Genomic DNA, 19,529 nt, shown 5'->3' on the forward strand with positions numbered 1-19,529 from the left:
TTCCATCGGTTGCCTTTTAGTTTTGCTGATTGCTTCCTTCACTGTGCAGAAGCTTTTTATTTTGATGAGGTCCCAATAGTTCATTTTTGCTTTTGTTTCCCTGGCCTCCAGAGATGTGTTGAGTAAGAAGTTGCTGTGGCCAAGGTCAAAGAGGTTTTTGCCTGCTTTCTTCTCGAGGATTTTGATGGCCCTCCACACATCTTTAGGGCTCCTTCTTTGTATAGCTCTCTCCTCCCCAGGACTCTGTCCTGTGAACTCTAGTTGCTTTGGCCTTCCTGAACTCTCAGCTCCACCTCCTCAACTTAGGGAGTTCTCTGGGCACCTCTTGGGTTCCCTTTCCTGATGCTGGGCCTGTAAACTTTTAATGCAGTGAACTGGGACAATCGTAGAGTTCACCTTGTTTGTTTCCCATTGCTCAGGAATCACTGTCCTTCGCTGCCTGATATCCCATGCCTTAACAGCCATTGTTTTGTAAATCTGAATAAAAAATCAGCTGGACTTTTATATTTGTAGAAGATGTTGAAGGAGGGATGATTAAAAAAAAATTCTTCCCCATTATGGATGTAATACATAGGAGTTATAAGAAATTTGGAAAATACAGAAAAACCTATGAAGAAGAAAAATACTTTTGTAATCTCACAGCCTAGAGATACTACCGTTTACATTTTATTTTTTATTTTTAAAAAGTTTTTTATGTTTATTTATTTTTGAGAGAGAGAGAGAAAGAGTGTGAGCAGGGGAGGGGAAGAAAAAGAGGGAGACACAGAGTCCAAAGCAGGCTCCAGGCTCTGAGCTGTCAGCACAGAGCCCGACGCGGGGCTCGAACCCATGAGCTGTGAGATCATGACCTGAGCCGTGAGATCATGACCTGAGCCGAAATCGGAGGCTTAACTGACTGAACCACCCAGGTGCCCCTACTGTTTACATTTTATTATGTTTTCTTTGGGTCTTGAATTTTTGACTAGAAGAATTAATCAAAAATCTTTGTTTTGTTTTGGGGTCTGTCTTTTACTTACTCTTTCATGATCTCTCTCTTTTTTCCTGTGTTGATGGGGCATGTCTGTGTGCCTGTCTCTTTCCTCTTTGTGTCACAAACACATATAGTCAACCCCACTAAAGATACTGCCCATTTCTTTTTTTTTTTTTTGAACATAACCTCAAGATTTTATTGTCTTCATAATGTAAGAAAATATGAAGTTAGCAACTAGATCGCTTGGCCCTTTCTCTTCTTATCTCCTCCCAGTTCAAAATGCTTGCATCTCTTAATAGCCAGCATTCTCTTAAATCTGCAGTTGGGCTCAACACATTCAAGCCTCAGCACAATCTTCTTTGTAGTTTCAGCCTTTTTCTGGAAAATCGGCTTAGTCTACCCACCATAGCCATTCTGCTTCCTGTCATAACACCGCTGTCCCTGGGCATAAAGAGAATCTTTGCCTTTCTTGTACTGTGTCACTTTGTGGGGCTGGTGCTTGCCACACTTCTTGCAGAAAGTCCGGTGGGTTTTAGGAATGTTCACGATGGCTGTGAGAAGGCTATAGGCACAGAAAGATACTGCCCAGTTCTGATGAGGAGCCTTATTGATTCAAAGGCTTTGACTTTGGTACCTTCCTGCTGAGTTTGGAGGCCCAAGCCCCTGCTCTTGGGTGTTTAGACATGAGTCAAGAATTGCCCTCTTTGGGCCTTTGTTCCCTCCCTCCCAATCAATAATTAATCAGTACTGAGTTGATCTTATTAGCTATTCACTTTCAAAACTCTAAACCAAGCTGGCTAATAACAATGCTTTTAATTAATATAAGGCAGATTAAAACTCATTACAGCAAGGTTATTGGTAATGAGATAATCATAAGGCAAGTTATTGAGCTGGGAGTGAAAATGAAGTTGGAGGAGGGGCAGGGAGACCACGCCAGCTGTTCCTGCCGTTATTTTGGGAGGGACAGAAGCAGGAATGTCAGGCCTCTGCAGTGAGGACATGCTGCAGCTACACCCCCAACCAGCCAGAGAAACCAGGTGCTTGGTTAAGGCAGCACTTGGGTCAGTGAGCTGATGGGTAGTCGGTGTTAGGGTAGTAGAGGAAGTAGGGTCTTGGGGCAGAGAAAGTTAAGTCAGTGTTGAGAATAACGCTGTATCGCTGTTTGCATTTCTTGTGTATGGATGCTCTGCCATTTAGATGACAGAGCATGAAATTAGCTATTGTTTCTATTAGATTGTGGTCTAGACTTGTTGGTCTGAACAAAATATAGGGAGTTTGGATGGGCCCGGAGTGTTCTTTTTTATTTTTATTTTCAATTTCATTTTTCTAGGAATAGTGGTTTCCACTCCCCCCACCATCTTTTTTGATTCATATATTGAGCAATGACTGTGTGCTGAGCCCTGTACTAAAACTCCTTTTTATTAATTGCTTCATATGACCATCACAGTGACAGTCACCATTTTTCTCCTCCTTTTACTGATGAGGAAACTGAGGCCCCAAAGTTAATTAACTTGTCCAAAGTTATAGGGCAGGTAAGTAGCAAAGTAGGATTTAATATTTTTTTTTTTTTTTAACGTTTATTTTTGAGACAGAGAGAGACAGAGCATGAATGGGGGAGGGGCAGAGAGAGAGGGAGACACAGAATCGGAAGCAGGCTCCAGGCTCTGGGCCATCAGCCCAGAGCCCGACGCGGGGCTCGAACTCACGAACCGCGAGATCGTGACCTGGCTGAAGTCGGACGCTTAACCGACTGAGCCATCCAGGCGCCCCCAAAGTAGGATTTAAACTCAGGTGTTTTTAATTCCAAAGCCATTGCTATTAATCATGTTTTATGACTCCCGTCTTGTTGTGTTCAAGGCCGTCTGCAGTTTTCATTGGCCTTTTAAATGTATACGCTTGATTCAACTTCCATGGCCGCCCTGGTGCCAGCCAGGTGCTGTCATACCTGGGAGTTACTGGGCAACTACCTTTACTGCCTGCCATCAGTGATTCTAGTGTCATGGTGTGTGGCCACCTCTTGGTCTGCATGGTGAACTCCTTGTCCACGAAGACCATCCCCACAATGCTTGCATTCCCACTGTGCGAACACGTGGAGAAATTCAGTTCATGCCTGCCCCCTGGCACATGCTTGAACACACCACCATTTCACCCTTTACTGACTCTAGGACCTTGGGAATGTTACTGAACCTCTCTGAGATCATTTTGTCATCTTTAAAGACACGTATTAAGATCTATTTTATGGATATGTGGGGCAGATTTAAAGACAGTATCAACCACGTATATTTCTGCATTTACTGTAGGCCGGGAATAGTACGTAGACCAAGGCACTAAATAAATGATTATTTATTATAGTTGTTACTGATTTATAATCCTGAGCTGTCCAGTATGGTAGCCATTAGCTACATGTGATTATTTAAATTAATTAATTAATAATTAATGAGTGAGAGGGAGCAAGTGAGCAAGGGGCAGAGAGAGAGAATCTCAAGAGGAGCAGAGAGGGAAAGAGAGAGAGAGAGAGAGAGAGAGAGAGAGAGAGAGAGAGAGAGAGAAAAGCAGGGCTCACCTGAAGCGGGGCTTAAACTCATGAATGTGAGATCATGACCTGAGCCAATGTCAGATGTCTAATGACTGAGCCACCCAGCTGCCCTGATTTAAATTTAAATACTTTAAGGATGCCTAGGTGGCTAGGTTGGTTGAGCATCTGACTCTTGATTTTTGGCTCAGGTCATGATCCCAAGGTCATGGGATCTAGCCCTGCATTGGTCTTTGTGCTGAGTGTGGAGCCTGCTGGGGGTTCTCTCTCCCTCTCCCTCTCTCTCTCTCTCTCTCTCTCTCTCTCTCTCTGTCTCTCTCTCTCTCCCCCCTCCCTCTCTCCCTCTGCCCCTCTCCCTCGCTTGTGCTTTTTCTCTCTCTAAACATTAAAAAAAAATGGAGAATTCAGTTCCTCAGTCACACTAGCTGCATGTCAAGCGGCCAGCAGCCACTGGTAGCTGCTAGTGGCCACTGTGTTATTGGACAGTGCAGATGTAGAACATTTCTGCCATTGCAGCGATTTCTGTTGTACAGTACTAGTGTAAACTAACTTTCATCGTCCTTCCTGCTGCCTTTGCCTATGTAGGTGCATGCTTGAAGATGTGTAGCATGAAGGAGTAGATTCAGGGGAATGCAGAGATCCGAGATTCCAGAAGCTTTGCCTTTTCATTGAGCACGCTCCTTGTTGGGGGAAAGGTTCCTGGGTGGTAGAAACCATGGGATCCCTGTGGATGGTCCCTGCTGCCAGCAGGTACTGCCCCTTAAGGTATCAGATTAAGGAAGTAAATGCTGAAAGAGGGGTTTTTACTAAGCTAGTAGTTTCTTGAAATTTTGAATGGGACCCACCTTCTGATCCCAAAGGACAGTGAAGCCCTAGGAGCTGGAGCTGAAAAGGGACCCTGGAGATCAGAGGCCCTACTCTATTCTTCAGCATTTGTGTCTTTTGGCCTTAAAAGAATGTAAGTTTTTGGTGAGTGGCAATGTTCTTCGTGTGTGTGTGTGTGTGTGTGTGTGTGTGTGTGTGTGTGTGTATTTAGAAGCTGGTTGAAGGTGACTTTGGAGCTTCTTTAGTTGAAATGTGGGTGCCATTTGCAGTAGATGCTGACTCAGCTTCATGGATGGCGGTTTTGTGAGTATATAACCCATAGTTGTCATTAATCTACATTTATGGCACATGGACAGCTTGCCCTGAGGTACACAGAGCGTATAGGGATACACATGGTCTCGGCTGTGTGCCGAGTAGCTTGTGAGTTGGGGACTGACTAGCTTTCCTGGGCTTGCGTGACCAGAGAGGGCTCCCCGTATTGCCCAGACAGTGTCTTGAAGGTGACCATTACTTTGTGCCAAGAGGTATCCTGGGTTCAAGCCACAGGTGAGGGGCAGTAGGCTGATGCTTTCCTTCTTTTTTTCTAAGTTTATTTATTTTGAGAGAGAGAGAGCGAGCACATATAAGTGAGCATGGGAGGAGCAGAGAGAGGAGAGAGAGAATCCTAAGCAGGCTCCATGCTGTCAGTGTGGAGCCGTACACGAGGTTTGATCTCATGAACTGAACCGTGAGATCATGAGCCAAAATCAAGAGTCAGACTCTTAAGTGTCTGAGCCATCCAGGCACCCCTAGAATATTACTGAGGGCTGCCAGCAGCAGAGACAAATGCAGATGTGAATCCAGTCTAAAGAAAACGAAGTTAGGTCTTCAACAACACACATACATGCATGCAGATACGTAGTTCTGTATTGCTCTCTTGATCTGAAGTGCCCTTTTTATCCTAATTTATTCAAATTTGATTTCAAGGACTAATCCTGTGTATCCACCAGGGACCATTCACACCAGTAATCTCTCTGGGGAAGACTTTTTAAAAAGTTTTTTACATTTCTGGTATCTTTATTTCACATTGATTATTGTGTAAGTAAATTGTATAACACACACTGTATTAAAAAGTTTAGAGCGGAATCCACCCTATTTTTTGACTATTTTTGAAGTTTTTATTTAAATTCTAATTAGTTAACATACAGTGTAATATTAGTTTCAGGTGTACAATATAGTGATTCATCACTTCCATACAGCACCCAGTGCTCATCACAACAAGTACACTCCTTAATCCCCATCACCTATTTCACTTATCTCCCACCCCCTCCCCCATCTCCCCTCTGGTAACCATCAGTTTGTTTTCTGTAGTTAAGAGTCTGTTTCTTGATTTCTCTCTCTCTTTCCCCCCCTTTGCTTCTTTGTTTTGTTTCTTAAATTCTACTTGTGCATGAAATCATATGGTATGTCTTCTCTGACTTACTTCATTTAGCATAATATACTCTAGTTCCATCCACGCCATTGCAAATAGCAAGATTTCATTCTTTTTGATGGCTGAGTAATATTCTATTGTGTGTGTGTGTGTATGTATATATCTATCTCTCTGTACATGTATACATACATACACGTACATATATACACCATTGTGTATGTGTGTATATATGTATATTTATGTATATATATATATATATATATATATATATTTATCTGTATATCATATCTCCTTTACACATTCATTAGTTGATGGACACTTGGGCTGTTTCCATAGTCTGGCTATTGTAGATAATGCTGTTTTAAACATCAGGGTGCATGTATCCCTCTGAATTAGTGTTTTTGTATTCTTTGAGTAAATACCTACTAGTATGATTGCTAGATTGTAGGGTAGTTATATTTTTAACTTTGAGGAACCTCCATACTGTTTTCCACAGTGGCTTTACCAGTTTGCATTCCCACCAACAGTGCAAGAGGGTTGAGTGGCGAAAACTTAATAGAAAAGATGATTAATTAGGAAAAGTAAAAGGTAGTTAACTCGAGGGGTGAAAAAAGATTCTAAGGGTACAGAAGTAGTAAGCATATAAAGCAGCTGTTCCCTCTGGGGCTGAAGGGTAGTGAATAAGGACAGAACTCAGCTGAGGGCCTGCCACCTGCAGGGCTGAGATGGAGGTCTGCCCAGTGGTGAGGAGACATGGTGGAAGGCAGGGTCTGTGGGAGTAGCCTCCTGGGTGACAGTGCAATTTAGCTCTGGGCCACACTCCTACAATGTACAGGAACCCTCTGGTAGCTGGTCAGAACAATTGGCTGGAGGGTGTGGGCTTGAGCTGGGCCATAAGAGGGGCCTGCCAGTTATGGGAAAATTTAGTGAGGCGGGTCTGGTCTGGGAGGGCCACTAAAGGGGGCACCCTCAAGCCACTGGCCTGCCGGCTGCTGAGCTAAAATGCCACACTGGCTCTGGTAATGGGGCCTCCTTGCTCTTCTGTGGCCTCAGTGTCCCTCCAGAGTCTCGTAATAACAAACCATCTGATAAAGGAGAAATGACAGGATGCAGCTGCAGGATCACAGTGCAGGGTGGAGAAGGGTGGATTTGGAGTCTGGAGGCCATAGTTCTGAGCAGCACACACCCACTGCCCTCCTGTGAGCCAAGCCTTTGCTCTAATTCCGGTCCTCCCATTTCTTGCATCTAAGCTCCTGCGGTTCTCAGTGTGATCCTGTTGTGGCAAGTCATTCTCTGTGCACGAATGGCTCCGTCACATCTTCCCATGTACTGGAGGGCACGGGACTGGCCTGCTGTAAGTCCCGGTGAACACACAGTGGTTGATGCCTTTCCTGGGCAGGGAGGGGAAAGTGGGATGTGGCCTCACCCCACCTTCTAGTCCTCTGCTTCCATGTGGCCTTGACCCCAGAGCAGCTTTGATGTAGGGGCTGAGCCTGCCTCCTTGGGGGAGAGGGTGGCCGGGTGCCGGGGCAGCCGAGCCAGGAGTGTCCGGTTGGATGTGGGCCCCGGCCGTAATGTGTCTTAGGACTAGTGGATTGTGGATGCCTATGTGTTGCCTCTTATTCTGCCAGTGATTTTGATCTCTCTTCTTCTGGGTTGGAATTTGGGGAATGATTGTTCACACTAGCCTGGACCTTTGTACCATGAAAAAATGCCCAGTTCCATGTTTGACCACAGTTTGCCTTCTTTCTCACTTCCTCAAAACCAGGGCTTGAGCATGGCCTTGGCCAGCCATAGCATTGATTTACTGCCCATGTGCCACTGGCCCGCTGAGTCCCCAGTTCCAAATTCTTTTTTTTTTTTTTAAATTTTTTAAATGTTTTTATTTATTTTTGAGACAGAGAGAGACAGAGCATGAGCAGGGGAGGGGCAGAGAGAGAGGGAGACACAGAATCTGAAGCAGGCTCCAGGCTCCGAGCTGTCAGCACAGAGCCCGATGCGGGGCTTGAACTCATCAGCTGTGAGATTATGACCTGGGCCGAAGTCGGACGCTCAACCGACTGAGCCACCCAGGCGCCCCCAGTTCCAAATTCTTAAAGAGAATCCACCCCATTCCCATGATCCTTTGATCCATCTAAAAGCTTTCTCTCCTCTTAATCCTTAGGGTTAATTTCCTTTTTCCTGTGCCCTCCCGGCAGGGTAAAAAGACTCTGTGGCCCAGCTTGGACCAGGTGTCCACATCAAGGCTGGCATACTCTGTGTAGGGGGATGGAGTCATGTGTATATAGGGTTCCCCAAGGGTTCATCAGGGTGGGAGGTAGAGGTGTCCAGTGGAGCCAGTAGTGGGTGCCCACAAGGGTCTCGGCACAGTCCCGCAGTGCCTGGAGTCTGGGGCATCTGTTGTGCTGTGGTGGAACAGGGCAGATGGGCTCCTGGGCTGCTAGGACAAGGGTGTTCTCTTCTTAATTTCTAAAGTAACAGTGTTATGTACGATGCACTTGGCAACTAACTATATAGGATCTTTAACTGTTTGTTCCATCATTGTTGCCAAAAGTTATTTAACTCCTCAGGTGGTTTATTGCCTCCAATATGTGCTTAATTATGTCGGCATCTTCCATAACACTCAAGAGAGTGTAAGTCCGTGTAGATGTTTACTCCCTCTTGGTTGATTGCATGGGTGGAAGAGGTTCCCACAGGGCACTGGGCTCCCTTACCTTCTGTGTGTGCCCACAGCCCCATCCTGCCTCGGAAGCTGTAGCTCCAGGAAGACAGGACCTCACAGTTTCAGGACCTTCAGCTGAGCTGGGGTGATGACTGGGGACACATAGCCCAGTGTGTCCCCAATGGGGGCCACCCCCCAGCTCTGGAAAGACAGCGGGCATCAGGCTGAAGGCTGCCCTGTCCTAGGAGACCTGCCCAGCTGCCTGCTCCATGCACCTGACACTTCCCAGTAAAACTTTTCTTCCAGTTAAGAGGAGACCGCTGCTAGGGTTGCCTGGGTGGCTTAGTCTGTTACATGTCTGACTCTTGGTTTCTGCCCAGGTCATGATCTCATGGTTTGTGAGATTGGGCCCCATGTTGGGCTCTGTGCTGACAGCATGGAACCTGCTTATGATTTTCTTTCTCCCTCTCTTCTCTGCCCCTCCCCTCCCACGCTCACTCTCTCTCTCTCAAAATAAAAAAAACTTAAGAAAAAAAGGAGACCCCTGCTAAAGTTTGTTGAGTCAAAAGAGACCTAGGTTTAGCGTGTTTTCTAGACTTTCCTTTGACATTTATTAGCTACATTAGCTATTTCTGTATAAGCACAACATCTGAGTTTCTTATTTCTATCATTTATTTATTGTTTATTTCTTAATATTTTTTTAAAGTTTATTTTCGAGAGCAAGAGACAGAGTGTGAGCAGGGGAGGGGCGGAGAGAGAGGGAGACACAGAAACAGAAGCAGGCTGCAGGTTCTGAGCTGTCAGCACGGAGCCTGATGTGGGCTTGCAAGATCATGACCTGAGCCGAAGTTGCACGCTTAACTGACTGAGCCACCCAGGTGCCCGAAAGTTTATTTTTGAGAAAGAGAGAGAGCGAGAGAAAGAGCAAGCACCCAAAAGTGGAGGAGGGGAAGAGAGAGAGAGAGAATCTCAAGTAAGCTCCACACTGTCAGCGTAGAGCCCAACTCAGGGCTCAATCTCACGAGATCATAACCTGAGCCAAAATCAAGAGTCAGATGCTTAACCGGCTGAACTACTCAGGCACCCCTGCGTTTCTTATTTTTAAATATACCAATACCTGACTCCCTGAGCTGCCGTAAGGATTAAAAGAAAGAATGCGTATGAGCATGTTTTAGAAATTGTAGACCTCCAAACAGATAGTATTATTGGTATGTCTGAGGGCTGGGTGGCAAACACATCAACTCAGTGTACCCACAAATGAATCATCAGTAGATTAGATTTGCTTAAAAGCCTTGAACAACTGCTCTGGTTCCTGGGCCAGGTAAGTTTTGATGGAGAAAAGACCAGAAGCATGGGCACATCGGGCCCTATGAAGAGGCCAGCCTCACTCAGTATGAGGTCAGAATTGCTGGCCCTAGGTACTGAGACCGAAGGAGAGCATTGAGGCAGAAGGTGAATGAAGGGTGTGTGTGTGTGTGTGTGTGTACGTACTCTCGGAGCGAATCAGGCTCTTCAACCAGTGGGGGCAGGAAAGGGAAAGAATGTCCGGTGGGCAGTGTGCACTCACACCTCTCTGTTCCTGGCCCATCTCCCTGCAGGTGCACCTCCGATCTGCCAGGCGTCTCTGTGAGCTCTGCTGTGCCAACCGGGGCACTTTCATCAAGGTGGGCCAGCACCTGGGCGCTCTGGACTACCTGCTGCCTGAGGAGTATACCAGCACGCTGAAGGTGCTGCACAGCCAGGCTCCACAGAGCAGCATGCAAGAGGTCCGCCGGGTCATCCGTGAGGACCTGGGCAAAGAGGTAGCTGCCCGTGCCGGGAGCGATGGGTGCTGGGATGGGATGTTTCTAAGGCCCTGGCAGAGCTGTCCCTGCTGGCTGCTGGGGCTTCACCCCTGGAATGGAAACATACTTCGTGGCAACTTTCAGCAGTGAAATCGAAGGGGTGAGAAGGAACCTCAGTGGCCCTCAGTGAAAAAGGTGGTTGAACCGTATGAAATAGTTGATGTGTGATTGTTTTTGCCCTGCAATGTAATGGGATTCATATGGTTCAACCTAATCATATCTATCAGTTACGGAGGGTTTGCTGTGTGTGGATGGCAGTGCTGTGTTCCCTGCATTATCTCACCTGATCCTCATAGCAGTGTTAGGTACCTACCTGTCATTAACCCCATTTTGCAGATGAGGGATAAAAGCTTGGGTGGTAGAGATTAAGTGGAGGGTAAACCCGATTTAGGGCTAGAGTCAGGAGCAAGCCCACAAGCCAGGAGGAGCAAGGTTAGGATGGAGATACCCCAGGCAGAGGGGACCAGATTGGCATGGCACAGGCCTGTGCATGGCTTTGCTTCTTGCCAAGGCTGTTGGCCTCCTGCTTCCTATAGCACGAGATTCACCCCCCAATTAAAACTAAATAAATCACTGTAATAACAGTGTGAAGTGCATCATTGCTGGCATGTGGCAGCTCGTGGGGGTGGATGCAAGGGAGGGAAGGCAGCAGATTAACCCTTCTAGGCCGGCTTGTCTGTGGAGGGCTGGAGTGGGAAGCAAGAGTGGGTCAGTGGCCCCCTGTAAGCCAGGGTAGAGCGAGACGAGAAGTTTGGGGTGTCAGCAGTCACGATGGGTCCACCCAGCTGGCCAAAGGATGTATGGAGTTAAAAGATTTTGTCTGCATCTTCAGGGCCTCTTCTGTAGACCTCCCTGGCCATGTGGTCCTGAGCATGGTGGCCTGAGGCTCCTGCCCCACAGGTTGTCTTGAGCCCTCTGAATAGGGCAGGCTAATGTCAAGGTCACGGTTCTGAGGGGGCATCCTTCACAGCTGGGAAGCTCGGCAACCTCTGCTTTCTTACCCCGGCCCCCACAGACGCACAATTGAAGTCTTTCCTCCCCCTCTTCCTCCTCCTCCTCCCTCCTGGGAAGATGGCATTTGTTCCCTGGTGACACACTTTCTCATTCTGTGGGTGGAGGGAGGGGAAAGGGGCTATGTGGGAACAGGGTAGGTGGGTGTGGGGGTGTGAGGGCGGGGAAAGTCACTCACTTTGCACTTCCCTCCTCCTCCCGCCTCTTCCACGACACTTCTTGGGGAGCAGCTCTCCCCACCAGGAAGATATCTGAGTGGACCCCACCAGTTGTGGGCTCTACACCTGCCCTGGGACCTCAGTAGAAAGCTTTGTTTCATCCCCAGTTTCAAGAACGTGGTTAAAGGAAGCCAAGTCTGTCCTGTATCCCCATCTGCTGTCTGGGTTCGAGTTCTTGGATGTGCTCCGAAGACACCTGGAGCTCAAAGACTACATAGCTACCCCTAAATCTCAGACCGAAGTGCAGGGGGGTGGCCAGAGTGTTCTGGCTGTGCTGGTTCATTGTATCTACCCTTCCCATCAGCAGAGGCCTTACAGGGTCACTAGTGTCCTTACACCAGTCCCTACCCTCTCCCAGGCAGATGGGGCTGGTCCTGAGGGGTCCCCCAGCAGGGTGTGGGAGATGAGCATGAACTTGCAGTTCTTCTGGACCCTGTGATTTACATGTGATTCTGGAGCAGTGCATAATCTCTGCACTGCAGCCGGTGCCATCAGTGTGGAGGGGAGAGCGAATAAAGGGGCACTGTCCTGGCGTAGGGATGTGTGGGGTGGGGATGGGACCACAGAGCTAAGGGAGGGGCGTGTGAGTGACAGGACGAGGCCTTGGATCTTCTGATTACCAGACCAGTGCTTTGTCTTCTACAACAGAGCTTCTGTCTGGCAGAAATCTTTCAGAAATGTTTTTTGTGTCTGTGTCTTAGAAGTTTCTCAGCTAGTATTACCAGAAAGAAACTTGCTTTTTCCCTTTTATTTTGAATGTTAGGCCTAAGTCCTGAAGGACACGTTCTGGGAAGCAGTTGGAAGCCCGAACTCTAGGAGGTGGCATCATTTCTGGTGTCTCCAAAGTCACCTGGGTCTGGAGTGGGTTAGGAATGGTCTCAACCTTGGTCTCCTAACTGCCCTTGGGACTGTAGGTCTAGGTGCAGTGCTGACGTTGGCCAGCAGATGGCGCCGGAGCTTGAGCGTCAGGGAAAGGTACTGAAGGCTTGGCCCTTTTCAGCAGAGGGGAACCCTGACAGGTGGCTGAGACTTGGGTTCCTTATTCTCCTGGGCATGATTCACGCAGAGGAAGGAGTCCAGGCTGACACCTTTGCACTCTGAACAAGCTGTTGACTTCTCTGGTCCCCAGGAGTTCTTTCCTTCCTGCTGAAGGACCTGGCAGGGTTCTGACTACCAACCCATCCTTCCACATTTCTCTTCTGGGCTAGGACTCCTCAGATGCCCCCTGCAGTCACTAACAGCCTGCAGTTCTGTGTTTAGACACCTTTTCCTTCATTTTCCCTTCTTTCTCTCTCTCTTTGTTGCCCAAAGAGCTGGTATTTAGTGAAGAAAGCACAGTTCTAGAAACTTTGGATGCAGCTAGGTTCTTTCCTAGCTCTAAAATTCTATGAGAGACTGAAGGAAATGAGGTCAGCTGCCAGAGTGAGGCACAGAAATACCTTTTTTAGGGGCACCACTTGTACTGGTGTTGGGGGATTGGGGTCTGGCTTGTGCACTCTGACACGTGTTTCATTAGTCTTTTACCCCTGAGCTCCACATGGTAGGGATCTAGACTCGTACTTGTTTTATAATTTCCCATAGTACCTGGGGAGAAAGGCTATCATAGGAGATCGGCATTCTTGATGGACCATCTGACCAGAGCGGCCACTGGAACGTGGAAGAGAACCACTGTGTATCAGGTGGGGGAATGCATACTTCATTGTTTCTTATGAACCTACAGGAACAGGTGGAGGGTGATGTTGTCTTGCTTTGCTCAAGGTGTAAGCAAAAGTTCAGGGAAGAGATAAAATAGCTCTTCCCCCAGGAACCTCCATCATTTATCAAGCTTGGTTGGGGTGCAGAGAGAAGGTGCTCTTGGCATGAGGACCACCAGAAGTGGAAGCAGGGAGGTGAGGCAGGAGACTGTCTGGCCTGTGTGAGGGGCTCCTGGTGGTGGTGGTGCTGAGTGGGGGCAGTGTAGAGACTGGACAGAGACTGCAGCAGGGGCTTCCATGGAGGCCTCAGGGCTGGGGGAGGGGATGATGGGCGTGGATGGTGAGTAGCAAAGCCTGGGATGACCCCTGTCATTACTGCATGCCTGCATGTGGGATCTCTGCTGGTGCATGGAGAACTGTGTGAGCAGCAGTAAAAGGCACCCCCTCCGGGCATCCCTTCCTTCAGGTGACAGCTCTGCCAGGGCTGGATTTCATTCTTCTGTTAGTCAATCTTCACCAGAGAAACAGAGCCAAGAGGGTGTGTGTGTGTGTGTGTGTGTGTGTGTGTGTGTGTGTGTGTGTGTGTAAGTAAAGAGAGATTGATTAGTTGGAAGGAATTGGCTTATGCGATTTGGAGGCTGGCACGTCCTGCATCTTTGGAGGGGGTGTCCATCTGGAGACCCAAGAAGAGCTGATATTGCAGTTTGAGTCCAAAGGCCATCTGCTGGCAGAACTTTTGGTGCTCCAGGCAGTCAGTCTTATGCTATTCAGGCCTTCAGCTGATTAGACGAGGCCCACCCACATTAGGGAGGGCAGTCTGCTTTGTTCAAAGTCTACTAATTTAAATGTGAATCTCATTCAAAAGCATCCTTATGAAAATATTAGAATAAAGTTTGCCCAAATGTCTGGGCACCATGGCTCAGCCAAGTTGACACACAAAATTAACCCCCCTGGTTCCCACGTGGCCCTTAGTCAGGACCAAACATTTCTACCCTTGGTCTTGCCTTCATACGACAGTTAAGCTTCCTATTGAGTCTTGAAGGTGGGCTGGAGCTAAACTGCTTGCTGGTTTATTGGCTGTGTGACCTTGGACATGTTACTTATCTTCTCTGTCTCTTATTTTCCTCATTTGTAAAATGGGGAAGTACATGCCTGTGGGGATTACATGAATTAATCGATGTGGAGCATGTAGAGCATGCCCGGCAGAGAGCAAATGGCCAGCAAATATTAGCGATGATTTCTGTGTTACGCTGGATGCTTTATATGTGTGAGAACTGGATTCTGAGAGATTAAATGGCAGCGTTGGGTCTTTAACCAGGTTTTCTGATGCTGGTACAGTTCTCTGTCCCAGATACTATTTTGCTAGTAGAATCCTCCTTTCTTTTCCGCGATCAACACCTGGTGTTCCACCTGTTGGTCAGCCCCTTCCCTTCCACTGTTAGAAATGTCCCACAGGCTGCCTTGGGAGCCTGTCTCCTGGGCTTCCTGAGCACTGCCCCGTGACCTCCAACCTGGGGGCTGCTAGCAGCTCAGCCAGGCAGTTTCAACCATTGCAGTGTCCTGAGGCCATCAGTAGCATCTACGTTGTGCTCTTGGTCCCTAAAGGTGACACAATGGGCACGGGAACAGCCACAGGTGCCCAGGGTCAGGAGTTGGTGGCTGTGCTGTGCTCCTCCTCGTAGGATGGCAGCTGGCTCTGCTTCTCTTGTCCTGGAGGAGCTGGGTGTGGGCAGATGCAGGGACAAACACGCCCTAGGTTGGACTGGGGCGAGGGACATGGGCAGAGGGGGCCAGAGGAGCCGATTCTACCTGGGGTACCTGTGGCTGGCAGAAAACTCCCCCCCACGCCCCCACCCCGGTGACACATGCCTCCATGTCATATTCCTTGCTGCCTTCTTTCCAGCGCTGATCCACCTTCTCCCTGTCCTTCTCTTACTTGCTCACAAATATTTACTGAGCACACCTCTGGGCCATGTGCTGTGTCAGCCCCCGGGGGTCCCCGCTCTCTGCAGCTCTCGCCGCTGTTCTTGCACGTTGCCAAAGATCCGCCTGAGGCCAGCTCACCCTGATTCACCACCCCTGGCTGCTCCACTGGCCTGGAGCTGAGGGCCACCTTGAGGGCTTCAGCTGTCTCTTGGCCCTCAGCACAACCTTTGTTTGTTCCAGCGTCTGGTTTCTTTGTCTCCCCAGACGATCCCCGAGACGGCTGCCGTGTGAGCATTCTGGGAGTGGAACAGAAGGAGCTGGTGGCCACAAAGCTGCGTGTGGGGAGGACTGGGGGGCGAGGGGGAGAGAGTCACCTCCTCCAGACTTCCCAGCAGCTCTCAATAAAAAATACATTTATATTGAAAACATAACGAAGAATAAAAAAAACATTTTCCCCCCAATAATGCTGAACATCAAAAGGAGATTTTTATCAATTATGAGAGAGAGATTTTGGCCATAAAATGGTAATTTAACGAGTAGGAGATGGATGGCAGGAAGCATTAGTGTCAGCCGGGACGGATGGTGTGCCATTAGTCACTGAGGGAGAGACCGAGGTGGCTGCCGTGGCGGTGGCTCCTCTTCCCCAGGCCTCCTGGCCCCAGCCTCCTCGCTGAGTGCTGCCCTACCTCAGCCCCGAGAGGCTCCTCCCTGGGGCCCCGCTCCATCTCCGAGGCACCTTTGGCCCATTGTTGGACAGCTTCTGCATGGCCCTTCCACAGCCAGTGGAACAGAGCCCCCAGAGAGCAGGTCAGGAGCTGCTTCCCGCTTTCTTTCCAGCCTCATGGCCTGCTCCCGTCTTCACATGGCTACACCCTGGCCACACGCTGTGGGGGTTCACTCCATGCACTCCGGGTCTGTCCTCTCTCATCCCCTTCTTAAGTCACCAGACTCTTTCTCATCCTCTGAGCTCGGGGTCTGACAACAGCAACATACACATGCACACACACACCCTGAGTGCTTGCCAGGGGCAGGCACTGCCTCAGAAATTCCACACACATGAATTTACTTCTCACTAAGACCCTCTGAGAGAGGTACTGTTATTACTTATTTTACAGATGGGAAACTGAGGTACTGTTTCCAGTGAAATTGTACCTTGGCCTCCTCACATACCCCCTGAGTACTTTCCATCCCCTGTCACAGCTCTTATGCAGTTATTTGTTGCATTCAGGTGGGCTGCTTTCCCATCTTGAACCTCCCATGGGGCCTAGTGTGGACTCTGCACATAGTAGGTGTTAGTAAGTGTGGTTGAGTTGAATTGCAGAACTACTTGGAGTGCCCCTGTCCCCTTGCAGCCTTCGGTGGCTTCCTCAGCCAGGTTGGACTGTGAATCCAGAGCACTTGACTTGTGTCTGGTCATTTCAGTGCTGGGTTTATGTTCTTGGGGTGGGTGGTCTCCTCCCACTCATCCTGGGGTCCTCTCAGAACACTGTCCAGTGCCTGGCACAGCAAAGGCGCTCAGTAATAGGTTGTTACCTGCACTGAGACACTCTGACGCGGGATGTCATGGCATGGCGTTATGGGTCCTAGAGTCCTCAGGGTGGTCAGCTCTGCTCCTGCCTCGGTCTCACTTTCATAGCCCCCTGGGACGTACCCATGGGAGCCTGTGGAGGGCTGTGTGAGGGCGTGTCTGGGGCTATCTAAACTACGGGGTGAGGGCAAGGGCAGGGTCTGGCTTCCGGAAGGAACAAAAGGGTCATTTCTGAGGCAGTATGGCCTCATAGTTAATAAAATAGGCTTTGGAGGCAGGGGGCCTTCCAAAATCCTAAATGCTACCAGACTTTAACTGTGTCGTTAGTTCTTTCTGAGTCTAGTTCCCTTGTCTGTAAACCGGGATAAGAGAACCTGCTCACTAATAGGGTCATGACAGGGCTTGAGAACTATAGCCCATCTGGGGGGCGGGGCCTGGTGCACAGTAAATCCTGCAGCTGTTAGCTCTGGTTGTCACCTGCAGAGCAGTTGTGAGGACAAAATGAAGCAGGGAGACTGGGACCCCCAGATTATATCCAGCACCCCACTGGGGTTGACAAACACTGACTCCTCTTGTTTGGCCTTCATTGTTCAGTGGCAAAGCGCCTTAGATGAAGGTTACCCAAGGGAATAACTAACTCCCGGGTTGTAACGGTTTAGAAGTCACCTCATCCAACCCTCGTGTTTCAATGGTGAGGAAACAGGGGCTCAGAGCAGGAAGTCACTGGCCCAGAGTGGCACAACTGGCTGGCGGGAGAAGCGAGACTTGAACCCAGGCCTCCTGACTCCTGATCCAGTGCTTGTCCTCCTGGACTGTTCGTTCTGTTCAGGGCTGGGAGCTTACTGTCTGGAAGTGAGACTGCCAGCTCTCAGAGATGAGGCTGGTCTTGCTGGCAAAGAAATGTGGAGGGGCTCAAGTGGCTTTCACCTCCTTGGGACCTTGGCGTCTCCTGTGGACTTTAGGAAGCTCTATTTTCATAAGTTGATCCATCATAGTAAGGATTCTAGGGTATTCTTTGTATCCTTCAGCCAGCCTTCCCGCTTGACAGTGGTTGGGATGGTCATATCCGCGTACTCACTGTTCCCCTTCAATCTGCAGACCATGCTTGCGGCACGTCCCCCTCTTTGGGGTCTAACCTGCAGGGTGGTGCCCAGACCCAGACCCTCCGCTTAGCTGCTGTGTTGGGCTGTTTGCTGGAGAAACTGCCTCAGCTTATGGTGGCCCCATTCACAGACTCGGGAAGGTTGGGGCCCACCACTGACTGCTTTGCTCGCTCAGAAAATACAGACTTGTTGAGCAGCTGATAGGTACTTACCTCTCTGCCAATGCTGTGGGGGATCTAGAATATGTCAAAGCCATGTTCCACCCTCCCTCTCTCCCAAAGCTGGGCAGACAGAACAATTCACAGAGGAAGTAATTAGAGAACAATTAAGCACTCAGCTGTGGGGCTGATGCAGGGAAAGTTCAGGGGGAGGTTCAGAAGAGGGTTCTTGGGGGAGGTGGCCCTCAGAGGATGAGTGAGATTGGCAGAGGGAAAGGATGGGGCCATTCGAGGGTGGTGAGTTCTGAGCACAGCTCCAGGTGCCCAAGCATAGAGAGCAGCAGGGCGGGATGGCAGGCCCTTTGGGTGGGGTGTGTTAGATTACGAGGGCTGCTGTAACAGAGCACCGCAGACTGCTGGCTTAAACAACAGGAATCCGTAGTCTCAGTTCTGCTGGGCAGGAGTCTGAGACCCAGGTGTTGGCGGGGTTGGCTCAATCTGAGGCTGCGAGGGGCAGTCTATTCCAGGCCTTTCCTCCAGCCTCTGGTGGTTTGCTGGCTATCTTTGTCATTCCTTTGCTTGGAGAAGTACCACCCTGATCTCTGCCTTTTATGCTCGCCTAGTGTTCTTCCTGTGTGTGCATGTCTGTTTCTGTGTCCAAATTGCCCCCCTTTATAAGGACACAGTCATCTTGGATTAGGGACCTCCCCCCCCCACACCAATGCCAGTGTGACCTCATATTAACTAATTACATCTGTGATGACACTATATCCGAATAAGGTCACATTCTGGAGGTTAACTCCTGGAGGTGATGGCTTCATCATATGAATAGTTGGAGGCCGCAGATCAAGCTGTCATAGATGGAGGTATTAGTGCTTTTGTGGCCACGAGGATCAGAATCCCAACTTGAACGAGCCGAGGCAAGAGGGCAGACTTAGTGTGTCCTCTACCCATGCTTTAGGAAGGGACGGGGTTGAGTGGAGCTTTTGGGGTGCTCTTCCACTCCTCTCTGTCGCTCATGTTCTCATGTTCATCCTGCTGGTCAACTTCGCTCACAGTTGGTTTCCTCCATGACTCACTTGCTGCCTTTGGCGTCTCTCAACCTTACCTCTTCCTAGGTTTGCCCCTAGCAGGGACTCCCCACTCCGCAACCCCAGTTTCCTTTTATGAAATTCTGGATCAGGACTCTGCCTAAGTGTTGTACTGGGTTACCTCATGTCCCCCACACTCCTGGACCCCATTGCTTTTCTACCTAGAGCCTGAGGATGTGAAATGAGGTGTTGGCAGCTGTCATTCGGTAACTTAAGGAGTTTATACTGGATTGGGGTGGGTCCTAAATCCAACAACTGGTGTCCTTGCAAGGAGGCCATGTGACAGTGGCAGTAGAGATTTGAGTGGTGGCTGCAAACTCAAGGAACAGTGAAGATTGCTGGAAATTAGGAAGAGCAAGGAAGGCCTCTCCCTGGGGCCCTCAGAGGGAATGCAGTCCTGCCAGCACCCTGATTTCAGACTCCTAACCCCCAGAACTGTGACACAGTACATTTCTGTTGTTTTAAGCCACCCCATCCGTGGTGATTTGTTATGGTAGCCTTGGGAAACAAATACAGATGTCCATTCTCTGACCAAATCACTGAGGTTAGAGGAGG

General features: G+C 49.2%; 1 protein-coding gene and 1 pseudogene across 4 annotated transcripts in view; one reads left to right on the top strand and one right to left on the bottom strand.

Moving 5' to 3' along the window:
- Positions 1 to 19,529, top strand: part of ADCK1 (aarF domain containing kinase 1) — a 121,634-nt gene that overhangs the window by 43,436 nt on the left and 58,669 nt on the right. For 3 of the 4 annotated variants that reach the window (XM_015071589.3, XM_053224785.1, XM_053224784.1), the window contains exon 4: positions 10,000 to 10,203. The exons of the other annotated variant lie outside the window; for it this stretch is intronic. In XM_015071589.3, the coding sequence (XP_014927075.1) occupies positions 10,000 to 10,203 (204 nt within the window). The remainder of the gene's footprint in view (positions 1 to 9,999; positions 10,204 to 19,529) is intronic. 4 annotated transcript variants of the gene reach the window in all.
- Positions 1,172 to 3,025, bottom strand: LOC106974330 (60S ribosomal protein L36a-like; annotated as a pseudogene).

This window comes from Acinonyx jubatus, chromosome B3, assembly GCF_027475565.1.
Source record: "Acinonyx jubatus isolate Ajub_Pintada_27869175 chromosome B3, VMU_Ajub_asm_v1.0, whole genome shotgun sequence".
Classification (NCBI taxonomy): Eukaryota; Metazoa; Chordata; class Mammalia; order Carnivora; family Felidae; genus Acinonyx; species Acinonyx jubatus.